General features: G+C 35.9%; 1 protein-coding gene across 9 annotated transcripts in view; it reads left to right on the top strand.

Moving 5' to 3' along the window:
• The first annotated feature begins 337 nt into the window (after nt 1-337).
• Nucleotides 338-25,368, top strand: part of LOC112652154 (uncharacterized) — a 78,368-nt gene continuing 53,337 nt past the window's right edge. The window contains exons 1-5 of one of the 9 annotated variants that reach the window (XR_007401746.1): nt 442-577; nt 1,655-1,758; nt 2,718-2,880; nt 11,968-12,041; nt 24,167-24,207. Coding sequence is in view for 3 of the 9 variants with exons in the window: in XM_035711475.2 (XP_035567368.1) it covers nt 1,657-1,758; nt 6,073-6,885 (915 nt within the window). In the remaining 6 variants the exon portion in view is untranslated. The other 8 variants (XR_007401745.1, XR_004812965.2, XM_035711499.2 and 5 more) reach the window with 8 other exon arrangements.

Here is a 25,368-nt window from a genome sequence, read left to right on the forward strand (position 1 = left end):
ACATAACAAAAACTGACCCATTAAAATTACTTGAAATAAAACAGCTTATGCTTGTTTTTTAAAACAGAGGCAATGGTGCACCACAAGCTCTAGGTTATTTTATTAAGACAAAAAGACATTATGACTCTTTGTGTGATATGTTTCCTCAGAAAACACCAAATATTGAATGGGTCAAAGCTCCTCCGAAATGAAAAAAAAACATGCAGAAAAAAGATTGCAAAACTGGCAACAACAACTTTCCCGTCTTTTGTTTAAAGAACATCAACCCACAAGTTATTTTATCTTCCAACTTAGTCTTACCTTTATTATCACAGAAATCCACTCCAGTATATATAAGAGTTGAGATTTCTTGCTCCCTCCTGCATTTGTCACCTAATTGGCAGGAGTCATTGTGACCAGTGGAATAATCAGCCCCAAGAATTCTCTCACACAACGGTAGGTACATGGAATATGAACTGAAGAACTCTTACTCTGAACATCAAATTGTTCTCAGACTTTCAGAGATGCCATCTTAATGGGCTTTTTATAGAACATTCATTTTCACCAAAGGAATAATATATACCTTACAGGAAATTTGGTAAGTCATAATATGCATTGAATTTTAAGAAATTTTAGGAAATTCTGTATGTCAGAGTAAATGCTGGGCACTTGGAACAATAAATCCATCCAATTACTTTTCCCTATGATGTACCTTAATGCTTTTGAACTTCATATTGGCTGGAATACCAACACAGATATAACTCTGAAAGAACTATATTCTACAATATATTTTTATTATTGGTTTTGCTTTTTTTTTAACTTTTTATAAAAATGTGTCATAGGAAAAGGGATGCTTAAAGAAATGACCATATGCACATTTAATAAAATATTCACTGAAATTTTGTCCCTAGGATTCTTTCAAGATTAGGACTGTTCAACCAATACATTTAACCAATGGTCAGAACTTGTCAGAAAACCAGTCTGCATAAAGGTGCATTGAGTCACTTTCCCAGAACTCAGGCTAGCATATACTTGAAATATATTGTAAATTTAAGACCTATTGAGAGTAAAATACTTAGACACCTCTCTTTTCTCTTCCCTGATCTTTGATGTATCATATATGAATTTTTAGAATTAGAAACTGCTCATCATAGACTAAAATAACTTGGATTATTGTTAAAACTAGGATATATATTATGTGATAATTTTTCTTTAAACTACATCCAACCGGGTGGTTCTTTTCCTTTCCTTATTTTTGAGATGCCCCAAGAAATTAAATTAAAAACATATGATCTAGTTAAAACATCAATACCTCAAACATAAGCCTGCAGAAATCTATAAAATAATGCAACCACTATGTAATAATACCAAGATGTTCAAATACAAAAAGGTACCATTTCAAAGTGGTTACTTCTGAAAGCAAAAACTTTAGTCATCAAAGCTTCCATTGAGTAAAACACTTTAAGAACAACCTTTTGACATTACCTCCAGTGTTCATTTACAAGTCAAAAGTGAAAACTAATTCCACCATTTTATAGTTAAATGTTATAAGCCTACCAATATTGCTCCAAAATAACACTAGGCAAATTTCTTAAAATGCTACAGTACTACTCCTGTACTAGGTCATAAACAGAGTTGGAATACATTCCAAATAATATTTTTTTTTTCTTTAAAGGAATGCTGATCAGCCATTCATTGTGCTTACTTTCAGGGGTAATAGTAAGAATGAAACCACTATGCCTGATCATGGGCCTTTTGGCTCTTGCAACATGTTTCTTGGTAAGTCTCATCAATCATGTTTTCACATTTTTTCTCACAAATTTTAATTCAGATTTCTTTTTACATGTTTTAATGTTACCCTTTCTTATATATTAGTAGCATCAATCATTGATGAAACACAGTTCTAGTGCTTTAAAGTCTAATTTAATTTAAATAGGCACACATGGCTTAGAGCTACCATACTGGACATTTTTATTAATATTTATTTATTATTTATTTACAGAGAAAGAGAATGAGTGGGGGAAAGGGCAAAGGGAGAGGGAGAGGGAGAAAGAGAATCTCAAGCAGATTTAATGCTGAGCAGGGTTCCATCTCATAACCCTGAGATCATGACCTGAGTCAAAATCAAGAGTTGGACACTTAACCGACTGAGGCACTGGACAATTTAGATCCATGATATCAGACTGCATTATACAGACATGTATAGATGTGGGTCCTCATATATTAATAATTTCACAAGTAGACAAGTTTACTTCAAATTTTTGATCCAATATACTTAAAGACACTATATGAATATCCTTGAATATGTTTTTTAATTTCACTAGGACTTTTTCCTTATCTATAAAGTGAGATACTCAAAATAAAGTTTTTCTCCACATAGGGTTCATGTATCACCTACATCAAAGTAGCCCAACTCACTTATTCAAATATAGTACTCTGGGCCTCAACCCAGAATGAATAAGGGTGTCTTAGAGGAGGGAATATGCATTTTGCCATGGACTCAGGAGTTACGGACATTTATATTAACACCTATAATGTATAAAGGATTGAGTTAAGCAACACAAAAGCTCCTAAATATTCAAAGTTGCAAGAGATTTTAAAAAGCCACAGGTTTAAAAAAAAAAAAAATCCCCAGGTTTCTGGGCTTTTTTTAAGCATTAGAATGATAATTTCAAAATAACTATGGAATTAATCTCTTCTCAAACTGAAATTAATCTACCCCTGTTATTTCTACCAAGGAATTGTAAAATCTATTAAAAATCAAAAATCAAATGGAAGGGAAAAAACATTTTTTCAGAAGACTACAACTCCTACAAAACAGGCAATGTAAATTTATATCATTCTGAAACATGAAACAGTGCTTCTTCTCCCATCTACTCTCAGAAACTTGAATAAAAGCAGGTAATTAAATAGATCATTCAGGCAGTCTGAGCTTGACCACATTACTTCTACATGCATTATAAATGTGACATAATTTTTGATAAACCAATTAAATATATTTAAAAGGTTATGTCTTACTGATGCAATCTTAAAGCTGATTTTCAATATATGTCTCAGTATATAAAAGAAACACTTTATTTTAAAGGATCAGGCTTTGATTATCTAAACAATGTTTGGGGTTTTTTGAAAAATAAACCTTAGAGTTCCAATAATATAAGAAATTTAGCATAAGCAGTTTATTTTTATTATATAAAAACTTTTTAATAAAATTTAAGGTTCATTTTTTTAAAACTCTCTTAGCAAACAGGATTCAAGGAAATTTCCTTAATCAGATAAAAGTTATCCTCAAAAGGATGAGGTTGTCTTTGGGGCTCAGCTCTAGTATCAGTCTGTTCTTTCCTGATCTAACAGACCTGCTGATCTTCTCCTTGCCCCATTCTGAAAGGGAGAAGAAAGGGAGCCACACAGGTCATCAAGATGTCTCCTCACTCCCACAGCATAAGCAGTTTAAATAGAAATAGGCTTTTCACCAACTTAATTGTATGAGATTCACGATGATTAATAACTACTGAAATATAGAAAAACACAAGGGTAGAATAGAATATCATTTGTATACGAGAGGGTAAGTAGAACATTGAGTCTTCATTCTGTTATAGGTAATTTTCCAAATGCTTTGTAGACATTAACCCACTTAATCCTCAAAACAAATCTAATAAAGTAACTATTATTAATCTTATTAAAATATAAATAAATTTAGGTTCAAGGTATCTATGTCTTAGCTGGATTGTTCATAAACCAAGTAATACAGGAAATTAGCTGCAAATACATAGCTTTGCTATAAAGGAAAGTGGTGAAAAGAGAGTGATAGCAACACAGGAATTCCCGGTTGAAAGTGGAATCTTTTTTAAAAAGTAAATTGAACATAAATGATGATTGTTTTCTAAAGAAAACAAGCCAGTTAAAAGCCAAATATTGAAGTGCAAGGGGAAAGGGAAAAGTGACAGAGCTCTGAGGGAATAGTTCTAAAAGAAAAGGAAATATGTAGATTTTTAATGACTTTGGTGTGTGGCCAGTAAAGTAGTGAAGTTTGTTTCTAACTGCTTGCATTGTTTTGGAGTAGGAGGAAAGTTATACTGGTGGGGTGGCTGAGGGCTCAGCAGCAGGTAGAGAACCTTTTTTTTTTTTCTTTTTAGAGGCAGAGAACTCTAATAAAATTGGCATAAATGTGGAAAATTATAGGCCTCTGCAGAATAAGGGTTAGTCAACCTTAAGACACTTGAAAAGATTGCAGGGCAGTGCTAAGGGACCATAAGTTTGTGATGGTATATCTGCCGCCATTGTTCAAAAACCTGGAATTAGGAATCGGGGAGACAGATGATTTAGAAAATGTTTAAGGTTTAGGTTTTGCAAGGGCAAAGTGCCAAATGAACAAATAAAAGATGGGGGACAGCAAGAAAGAAACGCAGACATGTGTCCTGAATAAACCCTCAGCAGAGCAGGACTTGTGCTTTCATACCCTACAGCACTGGCTTAGTTTACCCCCATTCTTCTCCCTGTTCTACCTTATTTCAGCTTCCTTACAAAGTCTGTCTTCCCAATTACATGATCCTTAGTCTTTCCTCTATCCAAAAATAATCACTCTAAATTTCTAATGTATTTGTTTCCTTCACTATTTTCCAACTATTTTCATTTCTAAAATCCACTTTTCAAAAATTGTAACCACTATACTAGGTGTTAACATAACAAATAGTAGCATATAACATTTATTGAGCACAATATCTGAGCTAACCAGTACCCTAAGCACTTTATAGGTAGTGTTTTACAATAAATCTGACTCGAATCTGAGACACCTGACCCACCTGAAATCTCAGACAACCTCAAAATTGTCTCAAACTTTCAGGCAGCAGGGGTGGGGTACTGCATCTTTGGAATTTTCTTCATTAAAAACCAGGGGTAGGGGGGATTCTTATTATAAACTATAAAAAGGTTTCAAAACTTTACAAAGTCACTGAAACAAAATTAAAATTATACTTAATCTTAACACCCAGAAATAAACATGACTACCATTTCTTTAAAAAAAAAAAAAAAGGTAGGTACTTATATGAACATCATTTTTCAGATGAAGAAAGTCTCAAAAAGGATTCCACATCACACAGTCTCTAAATAGCAGAGGCATTAAGCTCTAGGGGATATCATTCTGCTTCTGTTTGGGCCATTTTGTACTGCCTTGTACTGTAGCTACTTAGTCTATAGACTCACAAGAAGCATTTTTGCATGCCCACAGCTCCTACTTTGGTGTACGGCACAAAATAGATGCTCAATAACATGTTTCACAGTTTTTGTGCTCAAAGCCTGAAACAATCCTGAACTCTTGAATAAGATATAAGAGATAGTTTCCCCATTTGGAATTAATTCCAATGACAGGCTCTACCAAAAGCACAGAATAGGATTTTACCTACAATTTTTTTTCCCATCAATACTATCTCGGCTTTCATTTGAGAGCCTAAGCATTTAGAGGGTGAAAGAGAAACTCTTACTTTTACACAGTCTAAAATTCTGTATTGAAGAACTTAGATACATATATAATAGTTTTCTATTGCTATATAACAAATTACCACAAACTAGTAGCTTTAAAAAATTCATTTATTATCTCACAGTTTCTTTGGTCAGACTCTGGCCTTGGCTTGGTTGGATTCTCTGTTCAGGGTCCCAAAGGGCTAAAAAGGTACTGTCAGAACTATATTCTTTCCTGCAGCTTAGGGTTTTCTTTTCAAATTTGCATGGCTGTTGGCAGAATTCAGCCCCTTGTTTAAAGGACTGGGGTCTCCACTTTCTAAATGCGGGCTGTAAGCATGGGGCCACTCCTAGCTCCAGCTACTCAACTACCATTTACTTCCATGTAGTCTTCTCCACGTTTCTTTGCTTTAAAGCTAATAGAAGAGCACATGCTGCAGCTTCAAATCTCTCTGACATCTGTGTCTGACCTGTAGAACCTATTTCAAAAAAACTCACCCAGTGTGGTCATGCCAGTATATGCCAGTAGGGAGCGGAAATCCTGGGAGCAGCCTTAGCATTCTGCCTGCCACAGACAGTAGACATTCGCTTGACGTTGAAATACCCGATTAAAAACTGTTCACTTCTGTTTTCCCACAGCCCACTGAGAGTCACAGTGGTCCCAGGAGACGATATCCTTCTAGGCCACTGCCGCCTCCTCCTCCTTTTGGTCTAGGATTTGTTCCACCCCCTCCTCCACCTTATGGCCCTGGAAGAATTCCACCCCCTCCTCCACCTTATGGCCCTGGAAGAATTCCACCCCCTCCTTTACCTTATGGCCCTGGAAGAATTCCACCCCCTCCTCCACCTTATGGCCCTGGAAGAATTCCACCCCCTCCTCCACCTTATGGCACGGGAAGAATTCCACCCCCTCCTTTACCTTATGGCCCTGGAAGAATTCCACCCCCTCCTCCACCTTATGGCCCCGGAAGAATTCCACCTCCTCCTCCACCTTATGGCCCAGGTTATTCATATCTACCTTTCCAACCAAGGCCTTATCTGCCTGGATCTCCATTCATCCCACATATTCCCTTTATTCCTGTACCCCAAATACAAACTACAACAGGCTCCATTACAACCACAATAGATGCCACTACCACCCAAACAGACTCCACCATCCCCACAACCACTGCTTCGACTGCCCAAAAGACAACCACTGCTTCGACTGCCCAGAAGACAACCACTGCTTCAACTGCCCAGAAGACAACCACTGCTTCAACTGCCCAGAAGACAACCACTGCTTCAACTGCCCAGAAGACAACCATCGCTTCGACTGCCCAGAAGACAACCATCGCTTCGACTGCCCAGAAGACAACCATCGCTTCGACTGCCCAGAAGACAACCATCACTTCAACTGCCCAAAAGACAAGTCAGCAGAACTTTTTAGATAAAATTATTTCATTTTTTGGATGAAAATGAGATATTCCATAAGCTCTGAGATTTGGGGATGAATAATTTTAAAAAGAAACTACAAAACAATCCACACAAATATGACAACAAAGTGAAAATAAAAAGTTGGGCCATAATATGAAACCACCAGTGTTATCATGAGTGCCAACAGTTTATCCCCCCGTTTTCCACCCCAGTGAAAATTAGTGCTGCCAGAAGCCTGGCCTTATAACATGAAGTGAAGCACATAATTAGGGAAAAATACAGCAAGATATCTAGACTTATACTTAGGGTGATAGAACTGGAAAATAGGCCCCCTTGACCACAATCCACCATACAACTACCAAACACAAAATAATATGTTAATAGATATTTAAATTAAATAATCTTAGGTCTCCCCACAGCATTCCCCTGAAATATTCCTAAGTACCACCTGATCATTAATTATAAAAAAGCTTTCATATTAATCCACTCAATTCCAGAATAGAAATGTCTCTCTAGTAAATCAAAAAAATTTAAATTAAATATGGGGCACAAGTCTTGGAATTTGACATGAAAACTCATTTTCCAAGCTAAGGAAGAGATAGATGATGATTTCAGACATTAATAATAAAAGGCTGATGGCTGAGACTCCAAAAAGCTTCCTTTGCTTCCAACCATTAAGGTTTTAATCAAAAGTAAAGAACAAGGGGTAGTGGAAAAGGAGGTGGGCTGGGGGTTGAGGTAACTGGGGAGGGGGGCACTTGGTGGGATAAGCACCGAGTGTTATATGTTGGCAAATTGAACTCGAAGAAAAAGAAAGAAAGAAGAAAGAAGAAAAGAAAGAAAAGAAAGAAAAGAAAGAAGAAAGATTTTAAAAAGTATTTTGGAAATGGCCTTATTATATCCTGAGAGCTGTATCTTTCATACATTTTTGACTGTTAAAGTATAAAACTCCATTTTCCATCCAGGCCACAACTACTCACATGGTCACCAGACACATGAATCAAAATTTCTCAAAGATATCTAATGTAAGCATAAATTTGTTTATATGTGTTTAATGTTATCTTTAATCCCATAGATAGTTGTTGAGAATCTACTATGATACAGAATATGTTTCAGTAGTTGAGGAATTAGCAATAAGGAAGGCAGTCAAAGTCACTACCTTCATGGAGCTTCCACTGTAGTATGACCAAAAAAAAAAGTTAACACACATATATGTAAGAAGAGAGAAGTGCTCTGAAAAATAAAGAGAAAGGTAAAGAGAGATTTGTTTTATAACAAATAAAACGTTGAGATAATAAGAAAGAACCTCTCTGATAAAGCAGTATTTAAACAAAGGCTTGAAGAGTGTTAAGAAGTAAAGTTTTCAGAGATCTAAAAAAAAGAGTATTGAAGGGAGAAAGGATCCACCATAGAAAGGTCTGAAATAGCAGTGAATGCTTTTTGCAAGAGCACCAGGAGAATGTCAATGTGACTCACACTTAGTGAGAAAGGAGGAGAGTTGAAGTGAAAAAATACCAAGAAGGCAGAGACAGACTACATCATAAATGACCTAGGATTTAAATTTTATTCTAAATGTATCTGAGGTCATTAGAGCTTTAAATAAAAGAATAACATTATCTAATTAACATTTTCAAAACTTTATCCCTCTGGCTGCTCTATGAGTACCACACCATAGAGCGAACAAGAATAGAGGCTATTTAAAGAATCCTGGAATCAAAGGTGGGGGCTTGACTAGAGTGGAATCAAGTTTGATTAAATCAAGAAGAGAAGAAGCGGGCAGATATAGAAACAGGTTAATGGTCAGACATAGAAACAGCTTAAAAATATTCAAAGTACTTAATCTGGACCTGGGTTTTAAAGGAAAAGTAATAATCTAGAAATAATTATATTCTGGGCCCAAGCAAGCATGTGAATAATGGTGTCATTTAGTGAGAGAGGTAAGAGTGGAGAAGACTCAACACGGTAAAGGCTTGGAATATCATACTTCTGCACTGAATATGTTAAATTTGACATCTTTAAATTCTGTATGATTTTATATTACTGGAATAACACTATTACCACAAATTTAGCATCTTAATACGAATGCATAATCTTACATTTCTATGAACCAGAAGTCCATGAAATAGCAGGGCTCAACTACTTTCTCTGCTTGGAGTCTCACAAGTCTGAAGTCAAGGTTATTGGCAGAGCTGCATTCCTTTTTGGAGACTCTAGAGAAGAATGTTCCAAGGTTCATTAATCTCTCCTATGCATCTCTTCTGCCTCACTCTTCTCCACATCTCTGACCATACTCAGAGAAATATATATACTTTTAAGAGCTCACATGATTAGATTGAGCCTACCAAAATGTTCCAGGATAAGCTCTCTATAAAGATCTGTATCTCAATAACATCTAAAAAGTCCTTTTGCAGCAGTATCTACATTAGTATTTGATTAAATACTAATCTTTAGGGGCACATCCGTAGAAATCGACCTATAACAATTTCTAAGTAGAGATACTGAGCAGACATGATGTAGGCAAGAGCAGAATAAATGAGAGGACTGAGTTCAACCAGGATCCCCGTATTGCCAGGGAAGAATGGCAGAAAGATAGCTGGAGAAGAGGAGCTATTCAAGGAATTTGGTTATATATAAGCTAAGTTATACCACAAAGGCTGATGCAAGTTTACAAATTGGATATAATGACAGCTCAGACTTGGCTAAGTATACTCCTACTTTGTATTATTATCAAATGTGTGAACAAGCAAATAAATCAATACACAGAAATGAAGAAAATGTGGAATAAGTGACTTTCTGGCAGTTCCCTTCTTTCTTATATAGGCATACCCAAATTTTGGAAGTCTCAACAGCCAATGTAGACTGAAATATCTACCAGATCACAGAACCCAGAACTGACTTTAAACTGTTTCTGCATGAGGAGGGGTACATGAGCACTGAAAGGGGCACTATAGTGCCTTTTAAGAAATCATTTGCTGAACCAGTTATTGAACTTATCATCTATATTTTATTTCAGTGGGCCATCAAGTCAAATCAAGGTTTCCGAGCACTGAGTATGGACATGGTCCATGAGGGTATACAAGAAAAAGATTATAAAAATGGACTATATAACCAAAGCTGGACAACAACAACAAAATCTACAAAGACATGAGGAGTGTATTCAATATACTTTATTGTTGCTTGTCTTCAATTCCCAGCAATTTATATGTAACCTTTTATGTATCAGAAGAGGAAAAAACTAAAAATTAGATTTCCAAGACACAGCTGCTATTCTGAATGTGATTGGATTCAATCCATTGGGAAACATTTACATGACATTTAGAAGACAGAAATAGGACAAAAGCCATCTTTTTGCTGGTAGGATTACTGGCAAGCAAGAGCAAAGCTGTTAGAAGTGTCTGGGTGTTGCCTCATGGGTATAAAGCAGTTGAGCTATAATGGTAGCAGCAGGTGCATCTTTGTGCTCTCTGAATCACAACTATAACCCTACAGTCTTCGGGTCAATAGACAGTGGAAGTCCCGTAACTGTCACTGCTTCAATCACTCTTTCCAATGCTTACTAAAACATAGCTATCTGTATGGACTCCCTTTCTATGTGAAAGAATGGTTTATTTTCTTGAACAGAACCTTCACCAACACAAAAGAAAGACAGGAAACAAGGAATAGGGGATACAGTCAATAGATAGCAGACCACTATCTATCTAATATTGTATTGGTAAAAGAGGATTTTAAAGAATCATTAAATAAGGACAGTAGTGAAAGGATCTGGATATGGCTGAAGACAGAAAGCAAAATTTTCTGGAGACATATAGTTTATAGTGAGTGGGATAAAGAGCATTTCTATAGGCTATTGTGAGGAAGAAGCCAGGTTTGGTTAGTTTATGATGCAAGGGAAAACCCCAAGATAGAAGAACACTTGCTCATAATAGAGACTTGACACAGTGAAAGGCTGATACAATCTCTTTAGCCCATCACCAGAAAATCATTCTCTCAGATACAAATAAAATTCCTTTATTTCAAATCTGGGACTTTAGAACCTCCTCTTTGGCCCATTTTCCTGTCTTTCTAAATTTCCCTTCCTTTCCCTCTACTGAATATCTTCTTCAATATCACTATAAATATCACAATATCGGGGATCCCTGGGTGGCGCAGCGGTTTGGCGCCTGCCTTTGGCCCAGGGCGCGATCCTGGAGACCCGGGATCGAATCCCACATCAGGCTCCCAGTGCATGGAGCCTGCTTCTCCCTCTGCCTATGTCTCTGCCTCTCTCTCTCTCTCTCTCACTGAGTGCTTATCATAAAAAAAAATATATATATATCACAATATCAATTTATGTCCTCCTGATTTTTCAGTGTATGATTGCCATTTGGAATTTACTTATATCCATTTTCTGCCTGGATCTTAATGTTGAAAAAATTATAGAGACATCAGTGAATATTTTTGAGTTACTAATAAATTGACTACAACACTTAATACTAACTACCAAGTATTATAAACCTTTTACATGTTTGAAATTTACTGAAAAATACATATACCAAAAGACAGATTAAAATAGATTAAGTATAAAAAGTTGACCCTTGAACAACATGAGAGTTAAGGGCACCAAGCCCCACATAGTCTAAAATCTACATATAACTTTTGACTCCCCAAAAACTTAACTACTAATATTCAACTGTTGACTAGAAACCTTACCAATAATATAAACAATTAATATATATTTTATATGTATTATATATTATATTCTTATAAAGTAAGCTAGACAAAAGAAAATGCTATTAAGGAAATAATAAGGGAAGTATAGTTACAGTACTGTACTATAAATAATTTATGTAAAAGTGTATCTGTTCAGTTCAAATCCATGTTGTTCAAGATTCAACTACGTGTGTGTGTGTGTGTGTGTGTGTACTGCTCTACAATACAGGTTTTATATTTTCCTTCTTGAGATGAGGCTCAAAGAGCTAAAATAACTTGGCTAAGAACAAACATCTCATTAGTGGCAAAGTCAGGATTCCAACTCAAGTAGATCCATATTCTTTACACAATGCTTACAATTTCTAACATTTCCATCTTTATCTTTTGTTATCACTAACTCCCACTGTCCACTTTCTCTGCTCCCACTCCTAGGTCAATGAAACTTCTGCAGAAGCTCAAAAACATATGCTGTCTGGATAGGCTACATAATCCTGCCATTTACTACAGTAAGTCCATTTTACCTACACTCTCTCCTCTGTATTGTAAACAGCCCAAGAGCAAAAGTATAAATCACTCATCTTTACAAACATGCAAATTAAAATCTCAAAAATTTTGTAAATGAAAACAGAATTAAACCTCAAGCCAAAAAGATATAATAACATAAGGAAAACACCGTGTATAAAACCATTCTTGTTATCCTGAGTACACAGGACCCTTGCTAAATCTACTTACAAGGATAAAAAAATAATCTCACTTTGGTTCCTTGTTAAGTACTCCTTATTTCATTCACTGACAGTAATGCTGGATAATGTTTACTTCATAATAGTCACCTTCTGAAGGTGCCTCTCCAAATGGCTTATGTTCTACTGTGATGTCATTCAACACTGCCAATTACAAACAATATGGATGTAGCAACATAAAGATGGTCAGGTCTTTAGAATATTTCCTATCTGTCCAACTGTCCCAAGTTGCTCTTGAAGAATCATATCATTAAACAGTGGGCTTAAGAAATTCACAAATATCCAGGAAAATTCTGCACAAATATTGATCAAAGGGGCTTTTATGGAAACATTTATTCAAAAGAGTCATCTTGAGGGAATGTCAAATCTCTTAGAGAACTCTTAAAGTGAGCAGAGGAGTTTAAATGTCAATTCAGATTATAGCAGAAACTCTACGGTGTCATAGGAAAATCCACTTCCCTTTTCTTTCTGGACATACAGCTAGATTATATCTCCCAATCCTCTTTCAATGAGGTGTGACCATGTGCCTAAATTTCAGGCCATGAGATGGGAGCAGAAAGTGATCTGTCACTTCTAAATCCAGCCATAACTCTTTCCTGTATGTTCTTTTAGGATCTTTGCATTTGCATTTGTGTTTCATATCCTGAGACCTCTCCTGCAAGCTTCTAAGTTTTTATAACTCCAAACATTATCTTTCTTCCCTTAGCCTTAGGAGTACTAGCTTCTTTCTATTTCCATGGCACCTTAGTGTTCTCACTTTATCTATTCAATTACCAAGTTAATAACTTGTAATGCCTAAAGATATTTGATAATAAATTCTCTTTATTAAAAATAACTGGTGTTATCTGTATCTCTTGATGGGATCATGACTGATACTGTAACAAAGGGGCTACAACATCTACTGGGCTCTATTAGCAACAATGGTCTCAGGTTCAGACCATAATGTTCAAACTCCCACAACAAAATGTTCTTCACCAAGTAAGTGTACTTAGCATTCCCTTAGAAAGCATACAATACATGTAAAAACACAACATACTTGGTAAAAGCTTGGTAGAGATTTGGTGAATTTTATGCTTCTATGTCCAACTTTGAACCTGAGATATACATGGTCATGAGAAACAAGTCTGAATATGATTGAAAAACTAAAGTTCAGAGAAGCCTTAATTCTTTATTGATTGCAGGGGAATTTGATACAGTTAGTGGGCCTTGGAGGCTGAGGCTAGAGGGATATTTTTATGGGTTTACTATGCCAATCTAAACTATGGTAACATCTCACCTGTAAATGTGATGTCTTGGACATCAGTCTTAGCAACATACTTATGGATATGTCTCCTCAACTAAGAGAAAGAAAAACAAAAATAAACTTTGGAGAGGATACCAAATTAAGAAGGAAAGCAAAGGAAACCATCAACAAAACCAAAAGGCAACTACTGAATGGAAGAAGATATTTGCAAAATATATCCAATAAAGGAGTATAACTCAACACCAAAAAAATAATAAAATAAATAAAGTAATCCAATTTAAAATGGGCAGAAGACATGAACATTTCTCCAAAGAAGACATACAGATGGCCGACAGACTCTGAAAGATGCTCAACATCACTCATTATTGGGGAGATGCAAATTAAAACTACAATGAGATATCACTTCACACAAAGCAAAATAGCTAGTATCAAAAAGACAAACATTAAAAAAAAAAAAAGACAAACATTGGCAAGAATGTGGAGAAAAGGAAACCCTCATGCACTGTTAGTGGGAATGTAAGTTAGTGCAACTGCTATGGAAAACAGTACTGAGGTTCCTCAAAAATTAAAAATATAAATATTATGTGATCCAGTAATTTCACTACCATTTACCCGAAGAAAATGAAAAGACTTATTTGAAAAGATATATGCACTCCTATGTTTACTGTAGCATTATCTACAATAGTCAAGATATGAAAGCAATTCAAGTATCCATTGATAGATGAACGGATAAAGAAGATGTGGGGTGAGAGAGTGCGTGTATATGTATTCAAATATTACTCATCCATAACAAAGAATGAGATCCTGCCACTTGGAACAACATGGATGGACCTAAAGGATATTATGCTAAATGAAATAAGTCAAAGAAAGACAAATACTATATGACTTCACTTATATGAAATCCAAATAAACAAACAAAAAAACAAACTCTTAAATACAGACAACAAACTGGTGGTTGTCAGAGGGGAGGTGGGAGAAAGGGAGGATGGATGAAATAGGTGAAGGTAATTAATAAGTACAAATATCCAGTTATAAAATAAATAAAGGTACAGCATAGGCAATATAGTCAATAATATTATAAAAATCAGGGCACCTGGATGACAGTTAGTTAAGAATCTAACTCTTTGTTTCAGCTCAAGGCATGACCTCAGAGTCAAGAGATCAAGTCTCACAATGAGAGATTAAGCCCCAGGTAGGGCTTCATGCTCACAGGGGAGTCTGCTTGAGATTTTTTCTCTCCTTTTCCCTCTGCTCCTTCCCCGGCTCATGCATTCCTGTTCTCTCTCTCTCTCTCTCTCTCTCTTTCTCTCTCCCTTTCTCTCTTTCATGAATAAGTCTTTAAAAGGGGCACCTGGGTGGCTTAGTCATAAGTGTCCAACTCTCAATTTCAGCTCAGGTCATAATCTCTGGGTTGTGAGATGGAGCCAACCTCAGGCTCCTCACTCATCATGGAGTCTGCTTGTCCCTCTCCTTCCCCCTCTGTTCCTCCCCACCTCCACCCTCTCTCTCTCTAAAATAGATAGATGATAGATGATAGACAGATAGATAGATAAAATCTTTAAAATAATATTATGTTTAAAAATGTAATAGATGAGTGACTACATCTATCATGGTGAACACTGAGTAATGTATAGAATTGCTGAATCACTATGTTATATACCCGAAATTAATATAACATTGTATGTCAACTATACTTCAATTTTTAAAAAGTCTCCAGTACAAAACTCATCAATTTACATATGCCAATAAACTGCCTCAAACTATAGTGGCTTGAAACAAACATAAAAAATTATCATCTACAAGAGTAACATAAAGACACTGAATGACTGGGAGGCGACAGGGCGATGGAAAAAGCATACCATGCAAAAAAACATCCAAAAGGAAGCTGACATACCTATACCAATAGCAAAAGAAATAGATTTAAAGATGAGAAGTATTATTAGAGATAAGAAGACAAATTTTCCAAAAGACTCCACTCCAAAATTGCTAGAATTCATATAGCAATTTAGCAATGTGGCAGGATACAAAATCAATGCACAGAAATCAGTTGAACTTCTATACACTAACAATGAGACTGAAGAAAGAGAAATTTAAAAATCAATCTCATTTACAATTGCATCAAAAGCTTAAGATACCTAGGATAAACCTAACCAAAGAGGTAAAGGATCCGTACTCTGAAAACTACAGAACACTTCTGAAATAAATTGAGGAAGACACAAAGAGAGGGAAAAACATCCCATGCTCATGCTTCGGAAGAATAAATATTGTGAAAATGTCTATACTACCCAGAACATTCAATGAAATCCCTACCATGGACATTTTTCACGGAGTTGAAACAAAAAACCCTAAGATTTGTATGGAACCAAAAAAGACCCCAAATAGCCACAGGAATGTTGAAAAAGAAAATCAAAGCTTGGGAGCATCACAATGCCTGACTTCAAACTTCATTACAAAGCTGTGATCATCAAAACAGTGTGATACTGCCACAAAAACAGGCACATAGATCAATGGAACAGAATAGAGAACCCAGAAATGAACCCCCAACTCTATGGTCAACTCATCTTTGACAAAGTAGGAAAGAATGAATATCCAACGGAAATGGTATTGGGAAAATTGGACAGCCATGTGCCCAAGAATGAAACTAGATCATTCTATTACACCACACACAAAGATAAACCCAAAATGGATGAAAGACCTAAATGTGAGAGAGGAATCCATCAAAATCACAGAGCAGAACACAGGCAGCAACTTTTTTGACCTCAGCCACAGCAACTTCTTACAAGACACGTCTCTAAAAACAAGGGAAACAAAAGCAAAAGTGAACTACTGGGACGTCATCCAAATAAAAAGTCCCACTCTTGATTTCAGCTCGGGTCATGATCTCAGGGTTATGGGGTAAAGCCCTGCCTGGAGCCCCTCCTGGGGCTCAGCCTGGGGTTCTGATCAGGGCTTCCCACTCAGGAAGGGGGAGTCTGCTGGAGATTCTCTCTCTGCCCCTCCCCACTGCTCCCCCCATGCATGCACGTATGTGGTCTCTAATAAATAGATGATAGATAGATGATAGATAGATAGATAGATAGATGATAGATAGATAGATAGATAGATAGATAGATAGATAGATAGATGATAGATAGATCTTTTTTTTAAATCCTGACAGAGGTATTTAAGAATACCTTCAGTGGAAGATTCATTTCTTGAATTTTCAACTTGTGGTTATATAAACTGAATTATCTGAAAAAAGCTAAGATTAAGCAGCAGTTTCATTGTTCCAAAAAAGAATATCCTGCCCAGGTAAGTATTTATAAGTATATTTGTTAAGGATTTTGACTTTGGAATTCTAACTTTTGCTAATATTCTCAAGTATATCATTCTCTGGTGTAGTATATACGTATACATATATAATAGAATATTATTCAGCCTTTAAAAAGAAGAAAATCCTGCCATTTGCCACAACTGGATGAATCTAGAGGGCATTATACTAAGTGAAATAAGCCAGACAGAAAAAGACAAAGATTTCAAGGTTCACTTATATGTGGAATCTAAAAAGAAAAAAAAAAGTCAAACTCTTGGAAATAGGAGAAAAGTGATTGCCAGGACTGGGGGTTGGAGAAATAGAAGTTGGTAAAAGGAATACAAATTTTCAGTTATAAAATTAGTAAGATCTGAGGATCTAATGTGACTATAGTTGATAACATTGTACTGTATAACTGAAATTTGCTGAGAGTAGAACTTACATGTTCTCACCAAAAATAAAGGAGGAGGTCGAAGAAGAGAAGAAGGAGAATAAATACGGCACGTATTGGTTGTGTTAGTTAACTCAACCGAGGGGAATCCTTTTATATATGTATCAGATCATATACTTTAAATATCTTATAATTTTGTTATCTAAAATACCAGATGTATTTTAAGAAAAAAAAAATATCATCAATAGTAAGACTCACCACAATTTCTGGAAATGCATGTCAAGAGGAACATTCATGTTGACTGCCCTGCACATTTACATCCAATTTTGCAATCAATTGACTCTTTTTTGCTAATGTATTTTAATGATCTCTAAATTCAATTATAAATAGAAAAGTATCAAAGACACATATAGATAGATTTTACATTTCTATTATTCTTGTTTGACTTGGGGTTTGTAATGTTTTTAAACTGCCTTTCAAGACAGCATACTAGAAAAATCAATTTTAAGGGGGTGGCCTCATGAATATATAGCTTAGAACCTGTGGACCTCTCTTCCTATGTCACCTTCAACGTTCATACAGATGATAGATACCGTGTTGACCCCAAGATAATCTGTCAGCATGATGGTACTTAAATTTTGCCTTCCCAGAACATAGGTGCCATGTACTTTTGATATATTGCTTAAAACTTCAATCAAATTAAGAACAAAATCTCTTTCTACAAATTCAGATACTGATGGACAACAATTGGCTTTTGGGAATCACTTGACAAAAAAACATATCAAGAAAAGATATACATTATACAACTCTTTTTCCCTTCAGATAAACCTAACAGAGGAATTATGGTTTTTTTAATTGTTAAAAAATAATTGTATTATGTTATTTTTTTACAATAGTCCAGTCACATTGACACTATCCAGGTCATGAATCTACACAAATATATTTGTTTTTACTAATTTTAACAAACATATCAAAGGTTTACCCAAGTATGTCTCTCCAAATTAGTCACCACTGGAGGCCACAAAGATTTTCCAAATATGTTCTTATTTTCAATAAGTATTTGAACAACTATCTGGAAATTTTACTTTTCATGAAGCAAAAGTCTCATCATTTTGTTATAAAGTATCAGAAACATAACAATATTGGCGTGTGTATATATGCTGTTTCCTTTCCCCAAAATGTCAAGCACATATTTAAAAGGCTGTAGTGTTATTTATCATATAACAAAATGTGCATCAGAATCCTTTCTAAATTCTGACTTGAAATCAAGAAAAATGATGTTGATCGATTTGACTAATCATAGATAATCACTGGATGTCTTTCAGGGGCAATATTTAAAAGTTAAAAAATTATCATTCATCTCCAGACTTGTAGTCTCTTATTGCATGTTTCAGGGTAAGTCCCCCCAGTCCTAAATACTCTTGTACACTTCTTATTAATTATAACTTCAAACAAATTTTTTATACTAATAATGTTATCTTTCTTTACATAACAATAATTAAAGAGAAATAAAAACAGAAAAAGAAGGGTCATTCATTTAAGAAACACTTAATGTTAATTGCAACTTTTGAAAAATGCTTCTTGGTTTTTGCTTTGTTTTAAGATTTTATTTATTTATTCATGAGAGACACAGAAAGAGAGAGAGGCAGAGACATAGGCAGAGGAAGAAGCAGGTTCCATTGCAGGGAGCCTGATGTGGGACTCGATCCCATGACTCCACGATCATGCCCTGAGCCGAAGGCAGACAATTAACCACTAAGCCATCCGGGTGTCCCGAAAAATGCTTTTTTGAAAAGTATTTCATTAGGCTCTATAGAGGATCCAAAAAAACATAATTCAAAATAGCACTGATAGACTCCATAGCCAAAAACATCAGTAGAATAATATGAACCTCAGAGAAACAATAGTTACCCTAGTGTATATTGATGTTCAAGTCAGGTTTAGGGGCAGCAGAGAGAAAGGACTCAGAGTATCTTTCATTTCTTTTTTTTTTTTAAGATTTTATTTATTTTTTTTATTCATGAGAGACAGAGAGAGAGAGACACACAGAGAGAGAGAGAGAGAGAGGCAGAGACACAGGCAGAGGGAGAAGCAGGCTCCATGCAGGGAGCCCAACGTAGGACTCAATCCCAGAACTCCAGGTTCCACCCTGAGCCAAAGGCAGACGCTTAACTGCTGAGCCCAGTCCCTCTTTCATTTCTTAATAACTGACAATCCACCATGTGCTGAGCCTAGTGCTAAGTGACACCAAGAATACAAATACTGAATTCAAAATCACAATCTTCATAGTACTTAACTGAGAGAAACTATTTGGGAGTCCATCTACGTTACACAATGAACAAATATACGTGAAGTTTCTTGAAATAACACAAATAGAGGAGAGGCAAAAAAAAAAAGAATATCTGGCTTTGAGGTCACTGATCTATTACTAAAATATTTAGACTAACCATTTCAATACACTGTATCCAAAACAAGAGGATAATGCTAAAAACATTTTAGGATATAACCTGTACTTAGGGACTGAAATTACATAGGCATCAGAGGAGAAAATGAAAAACAAATACCACACAAAAAGGACTGCTACAACTAAAACATCTTAATGGAGAGAATTTTGGATTTTCCATCTTCTCTCAGGAACTTGAACAAAAACAGGTTGCCTGAAGGCATATTTAATGATCTGACCTAGAAACTGGTTTTGACATTGTGATTCTTCAGATTGGAGAAGAAACTATTTTTAAGAGTCTAAGTGTCAAACACTAGCTTTGACTAATTAACCCTTGAACAAGTATTAAAAAACATCAACATTGGAAAAGAAGAAATTGTATGACTAAACAATTGTTTAGCATTCTTAGTTATTTTAGAATTATTTCCTTAACTAGTTACTTTAAACCAATGTATTCACTCACCCATTACATATTTAACTCCTTCTACATATCCAGAACAATGTTACTTGCTGGTACTTTAACAAATCAGTCAAAATCTCTGCTAATCCTTGTGGAACTCATACTCCATTTAATCATTCTTAATGATTTAGACTATCAGATGATGAAACTGCAGGAAAAAAGTACAATTACATTTGACTATGGACAGGCTTTATAATATCAAAAGCTACCACATGGGGAGTACTTATCTATGCCAGTAGTATGTAATAGAAGTGTATTATTTAATCTCCCCAGCCATCCACTGTAACCGTTATTATTAGCCTTTTTTAACAAATAAGGAAATAGAAACTCAAAATAGCCATGTTTCACTATGTTTCCAATAAGCCTTTCTTTTTAAAGGTGATTAGTCCCAGATGTAGACCAGTAAGAAGACATACTCATCATTTTTCTAAGGTTTTAAAATTCACCGTTCACCACCTCTAGCCAGTGGAGAAGTGAAACTAGTGGGTTATAAGCTTGTAATGAGGAAAAGATAGAAATGATTGACAGAAGTCAGCAATCTACTGTAAAATGTGCCATTTTTCACATGATTTCTCCCCTCTTCTGCTTAGTGAAGGTCATTGTGAGCTTGGTCTCCATGCTCCTGTACCATCTGGGTTTTTCCCAACCTAGGCATTAGCTGCTTAGCTTCCTCTTGTTGATCTTCAAGTTTCTGTCCTCAGTCATTTCTTCTTCTCTCATTACTTTCTCATCTTATTGATGAGACCCAATGGTACTTTCCAAATCTGTATTCCATATTCTCCAGCTTGGAGATCTCAATCTGCATTTACAAAGTGCCATTGCTTTTCACTCTCAAAATGATTAAAAACTAACTCCATTTTTTCTTGGTACCTTTATCTTCATTAATGACAGTGCCTATGACTTAAGATCTTAGAGTTCTGAGTCCACATCTATTCATTCAAAAACATTTACCAAGATCCAGAAAGAACCAGAAACTGGAGGTAGAAATATGAACACTATAGGGACATTGTTTTTTGTTTTGGGTTTTTTTTTTTTTTTTGAGAGTAGGGTGCTACACAAGTACAATACTACATAATATTGTAGATGATTATGGATTATTATGATAAAAGTGCTAAACAAACCAAAAAGAGGAAGAATACCTAACCGACCTCCCACTCTCCCCTCCAAAGTTGCCAGAGACAGAGAGCTGAGGAAGAAAGATACTTATCTCTTCCTTCAACAACAATAAAAAAGCCCATAATTTTAAAAAGCAGAAAAATACCAAAATAAAAAGTAACTATCACTGGGACAAGATAATGATGAAATATGCTTTGGCAAAGCTTCACAAACAAAAATTTGGTTGTTTGCATATTGTATAAAGGCATTTGCCGTACAGTTCTTTGAATTTTCAAATTAAAGTACAGGGAGTGGAGAGAAACTACTTAAACATTTTGAAAAAAGGCAATGAACTTTCCTGGGGGATAGAAATTAGGTAGGGAAGGAGTGAAGCATTCTCAGCTAGAAGAAACACCTGGACAAAAGCACAAGGACAGGAAACAGCTCCTTATGTTGAAAAACCAAGAATAGTTCTATATAATCAAAGCAAAGACACATACAGAGTGACAAGAGATGAGAATGGAGGGTATCACAGTCTTTTTTTGTTTGGTTGCAAATAACAGGGATCCACTCAAGATATCTCAAGAAAAAGGAAGCCAAAGCAAGAATAAATGCAAATTAGAACTGAAATACAAACCCCAGTGGCCCTAAGACCCAGGCTCTACTTCTCTTGGCATCCCTACTTCTCTCTGCACTGCTCTCTTTACTCATAGTTTGCATGCTCCTAGTTTAGCTTGTGTGTGGCTCTTATTAACACCTCCCTTTCTATCTGGGTCCTTTCATCTTCACATTATTCACAGTTTAATTACCACTTTCTAACTAGGAAACTTCAGTATTTCCTAGTTCAAGTTATAAAGAAACAGAATTTTATTAAGATCGTTTATTTTTCTTAACTTGGCAGTAGGTCAAAGGATCCTGGATAGCAAGTGGCTTGGAAGATCCTGGTTTCAATAATCTTTTAATAATCCAAATAAATGTAGCTGGAGAGAAATTAGTCATGTGACAAAAATACAGTTATAGCTCCTTCTGAAATGACTTAAGACTTCTGAGTCATCACTGATCTCTGTAAAAGAGATTCAGTTACATGTTGAAGATAGAAACCAGAATAAATAGCAAATAAAGAGTAGAGAGAGAAAATCCAGTCTAGCCTTCCCCAATATCTGACTAGGAATGAAAAAGATAAGCTAGTGATGATAGCAACAGAGGTACATGAGGTTGAAAATGGGATTCTTTAATATATGAGGTGTAAGTTGGGACTACAGACTGAAAGAACACAGCCAGGGATTGAAAAGAGGTTGAAATGAAAAATGAAAGGTGATGATTAGCAGAGAAAATGCCCTGGGGAGGGATAGGAGATGGATATAGACTATAGGTGAAGAGGTTGGTCATAAACAAGACAAGGAAAGAGCTGGATATAAGTGAATTTTATGGGTGTGGGCAGAAAAGTAAAGTTCTTCATTTTTGTGAAATAGAAGGCAAGATCATCTTCTATTGGGGGGTGGGAGGCAAGAGGGATAAAAAATAAATGTAAATGCTGAGAAGATAGCTTTGTGGGAGAAAGGGGAGAATAGATTAGCATCGCTGAGGAGCCAGATTAGGGCAGACCCTGTGAATCTCCAGTGTGTCTAATATTTAGGGATTTGTGGTATTCAATGTTCACCAGCCTCCAAGTTGAAATAGACAAGGTAGTTTTTTGTTGTTGTTTTGTTTTGTTTTTGTTTGTGTGTGTTTTGTTTTTTGTTTGGTTTTTTTTTGTTTTTGTTTTTTTTTTTTTTTTTGTAGACAAAGTAGTTTGTAAAGAGTTGATCCCAAAGCTTGATGTTTCCTAGGGTAGCATATCAGAAAGACACAGAGGCAGGGAGCTGAAGGTTGCAAGAGAGTTAACAGAGTCTTTCACCTTCCTGAAACTTCTGTTCCAGACAAACTGGTCTTCTGTCTCAAGAAAGGGACTTGTATTTTCCTGACCCTGTTCATTTATTCATGTTCTTTTAATTTTAATTCCCCATTTCAACTCCATTATTTAATTCCCCATTTCAACTCCATTATGCTCATTTCAAATGCTATCTTTTCCACAAAGTAATCTTTAATCCTTTTTTGCCAAAATTAAATTTTTTCTCCAAATTGCTATTGCATCTAGAATTGTTCTATTTATCAGCTAATTCTTAAACTGTTACCAGATCTATAAACCACAATACCTGTTAAACACAGTGCAAAATAGCTCAAATTTATAGAGTACTTACCATAATTTACTGTGTCTGAACACTATATATAGATTACATAAAATCCTATCAACCACTACATAAGGTAGGAACTTTTTCTAGAACCATTTTTGAAATGAGGAAACAGAGGCACCTGGATGGTTCAGTTGGCTAAATGTTTGCCTTTGGCTCAGGTTATTATCCTGGGGTCTGAGATCAAGCCTCACACTGAGCTCCTACCTGTTTCTCCATCTGCTGCTCCCCCTTGCTTATGCTCTCTCTCTCTCTCTCTCTCTCTGTCAAATAAATAAATAAAAATCTTTTTTAAAAAAAAATGAATGAAATAAAGAAACTCTCTCTCTGCTGAGAGTATAAGAGAGTTTAAGAGTATGAGAGGGAGTATAAGCACCTTAGCCTGCAACAGTGGAAGGACTGGCTTTAGCCATAGACTCCAGGGTCTTAATGCACTATTCTACTTCCCACAGACTTTTTACTGTATCATCCCATATTGTAGTTGAAGGATTATAGCTCCTACTAGATTTCAGATTCATGTACAGAAGTGTTCATGTCTTAAATCTGTTTCCCTTAGTCCCTAAAAAGGTAATGGAGAATAAGAAAGCATTTTCTGGTTGGTTCCACTGGAGCATTTACCTTCATTTGAAAACAAAAAAATAAATGATAAAAAATAAAAGTATATTCATTAGTGTTTGAACTTTAATCAAATTTAGAAAACTTTTTTTGTTTCTGTTTGTTTTTCTTACCTCTCCAGCCCACTTAAAGTCAAAGAGTTCCAAGAGAACCATATCTTCCTGGCCATCAGTCACCATCTCCTCTGATCTATAAGCAAAGACAGGTTCCACTAGGCCTCCCTCCTCTCTATGGACTTATTATTCTATCACCTACTCCTTTTCCTTTCATTCCACCAAGGTGTGTTCTACTACCTCTTCCTTTCAGTACACAAAGGCACATTCTATAATTTCCTTTTTTTGGTCTACCAGGGCATGTTCCTCCTCAGCATCATCATAGTCCTCCTACTCCTCCTCCTTATCCACCTCCAACTCCTTCCTCTGATTCAGTACACATTCCATATCAGTCCCTACATTGGGACCTATGAGACAACCTCAATCCTTTCCAGGCAATCTGAATCCAACTTTCCAACCAAGATCTTACCCTCCAAGACCTATTAATAGGTCTTCCCAAATTCTGTATATCCTATACACTGTTTCTTCCCTAACCCTAAATCCAATCACTACAACCAAAATTGCCACTTCAGAACCTGCCACCACAACAGAAACCACTACCACTTTCACAAAATCTACCATCACAGCAATCACTACTACTATAGAAGCCACCAGTACAACAGCAGTCATGACTACTTCTGTGGAAACTACTACAATAGAGCCACCATCACTTCTACAGAACCCACTATAATAGCCAGCTACTATCACTTCCACAGAACCTACCACTACACCAGTACCTACCATCACTGCCACAGAACCCACCGTCACCATGACAGAAGCCACAGGTTTCTCAACCATACCTATCTCTTCAGCAATAGAACCCACCTCCACATCAGCAGCAACCACCACCATAGCATCTACCACAGCTACTACTGAAATTATAATCAACACTCCCTGCAAGAAACTTCCAACTTCCAAACCAACTACATCAAGCAGTAAAATTTTTAAGTTTCTTGGATAGCCTCATATCCATGTTTGGTTGAAAATTGAGAAATTATATTTTCCAAACTGATCTGAGCTTTTAGTAGAAATGAACCTCATTTATTTCAATGTAACCAACTCTGATCTAAGCAGAACACTAAAGTTAAAAAAAGTATCTGAGCTTCCTTCAAGCCGCCTGGACAAGCCTGCACCTGCACTGATCTCCCCAGTCTGTGAAGAATAAACCTTTTCATATCTGCCTGGTCTGTGTGGTGTCAACAGTGTCCACAACCAAACCAACTGACAGGGT

This window comes from Canis lupus, chromosome 13 (genome assembly GCF_003254725.2).
Source record: "Canis lupus dingo isolate Sandy chromosome 13, ASM325472v2, whole genome shotgun sequence".
Lineage (NCBI taxonomy): Eukaryota > Metazoa > Chordata > Mammalia > Carnivora > Canidae > Canis > Canis lupus.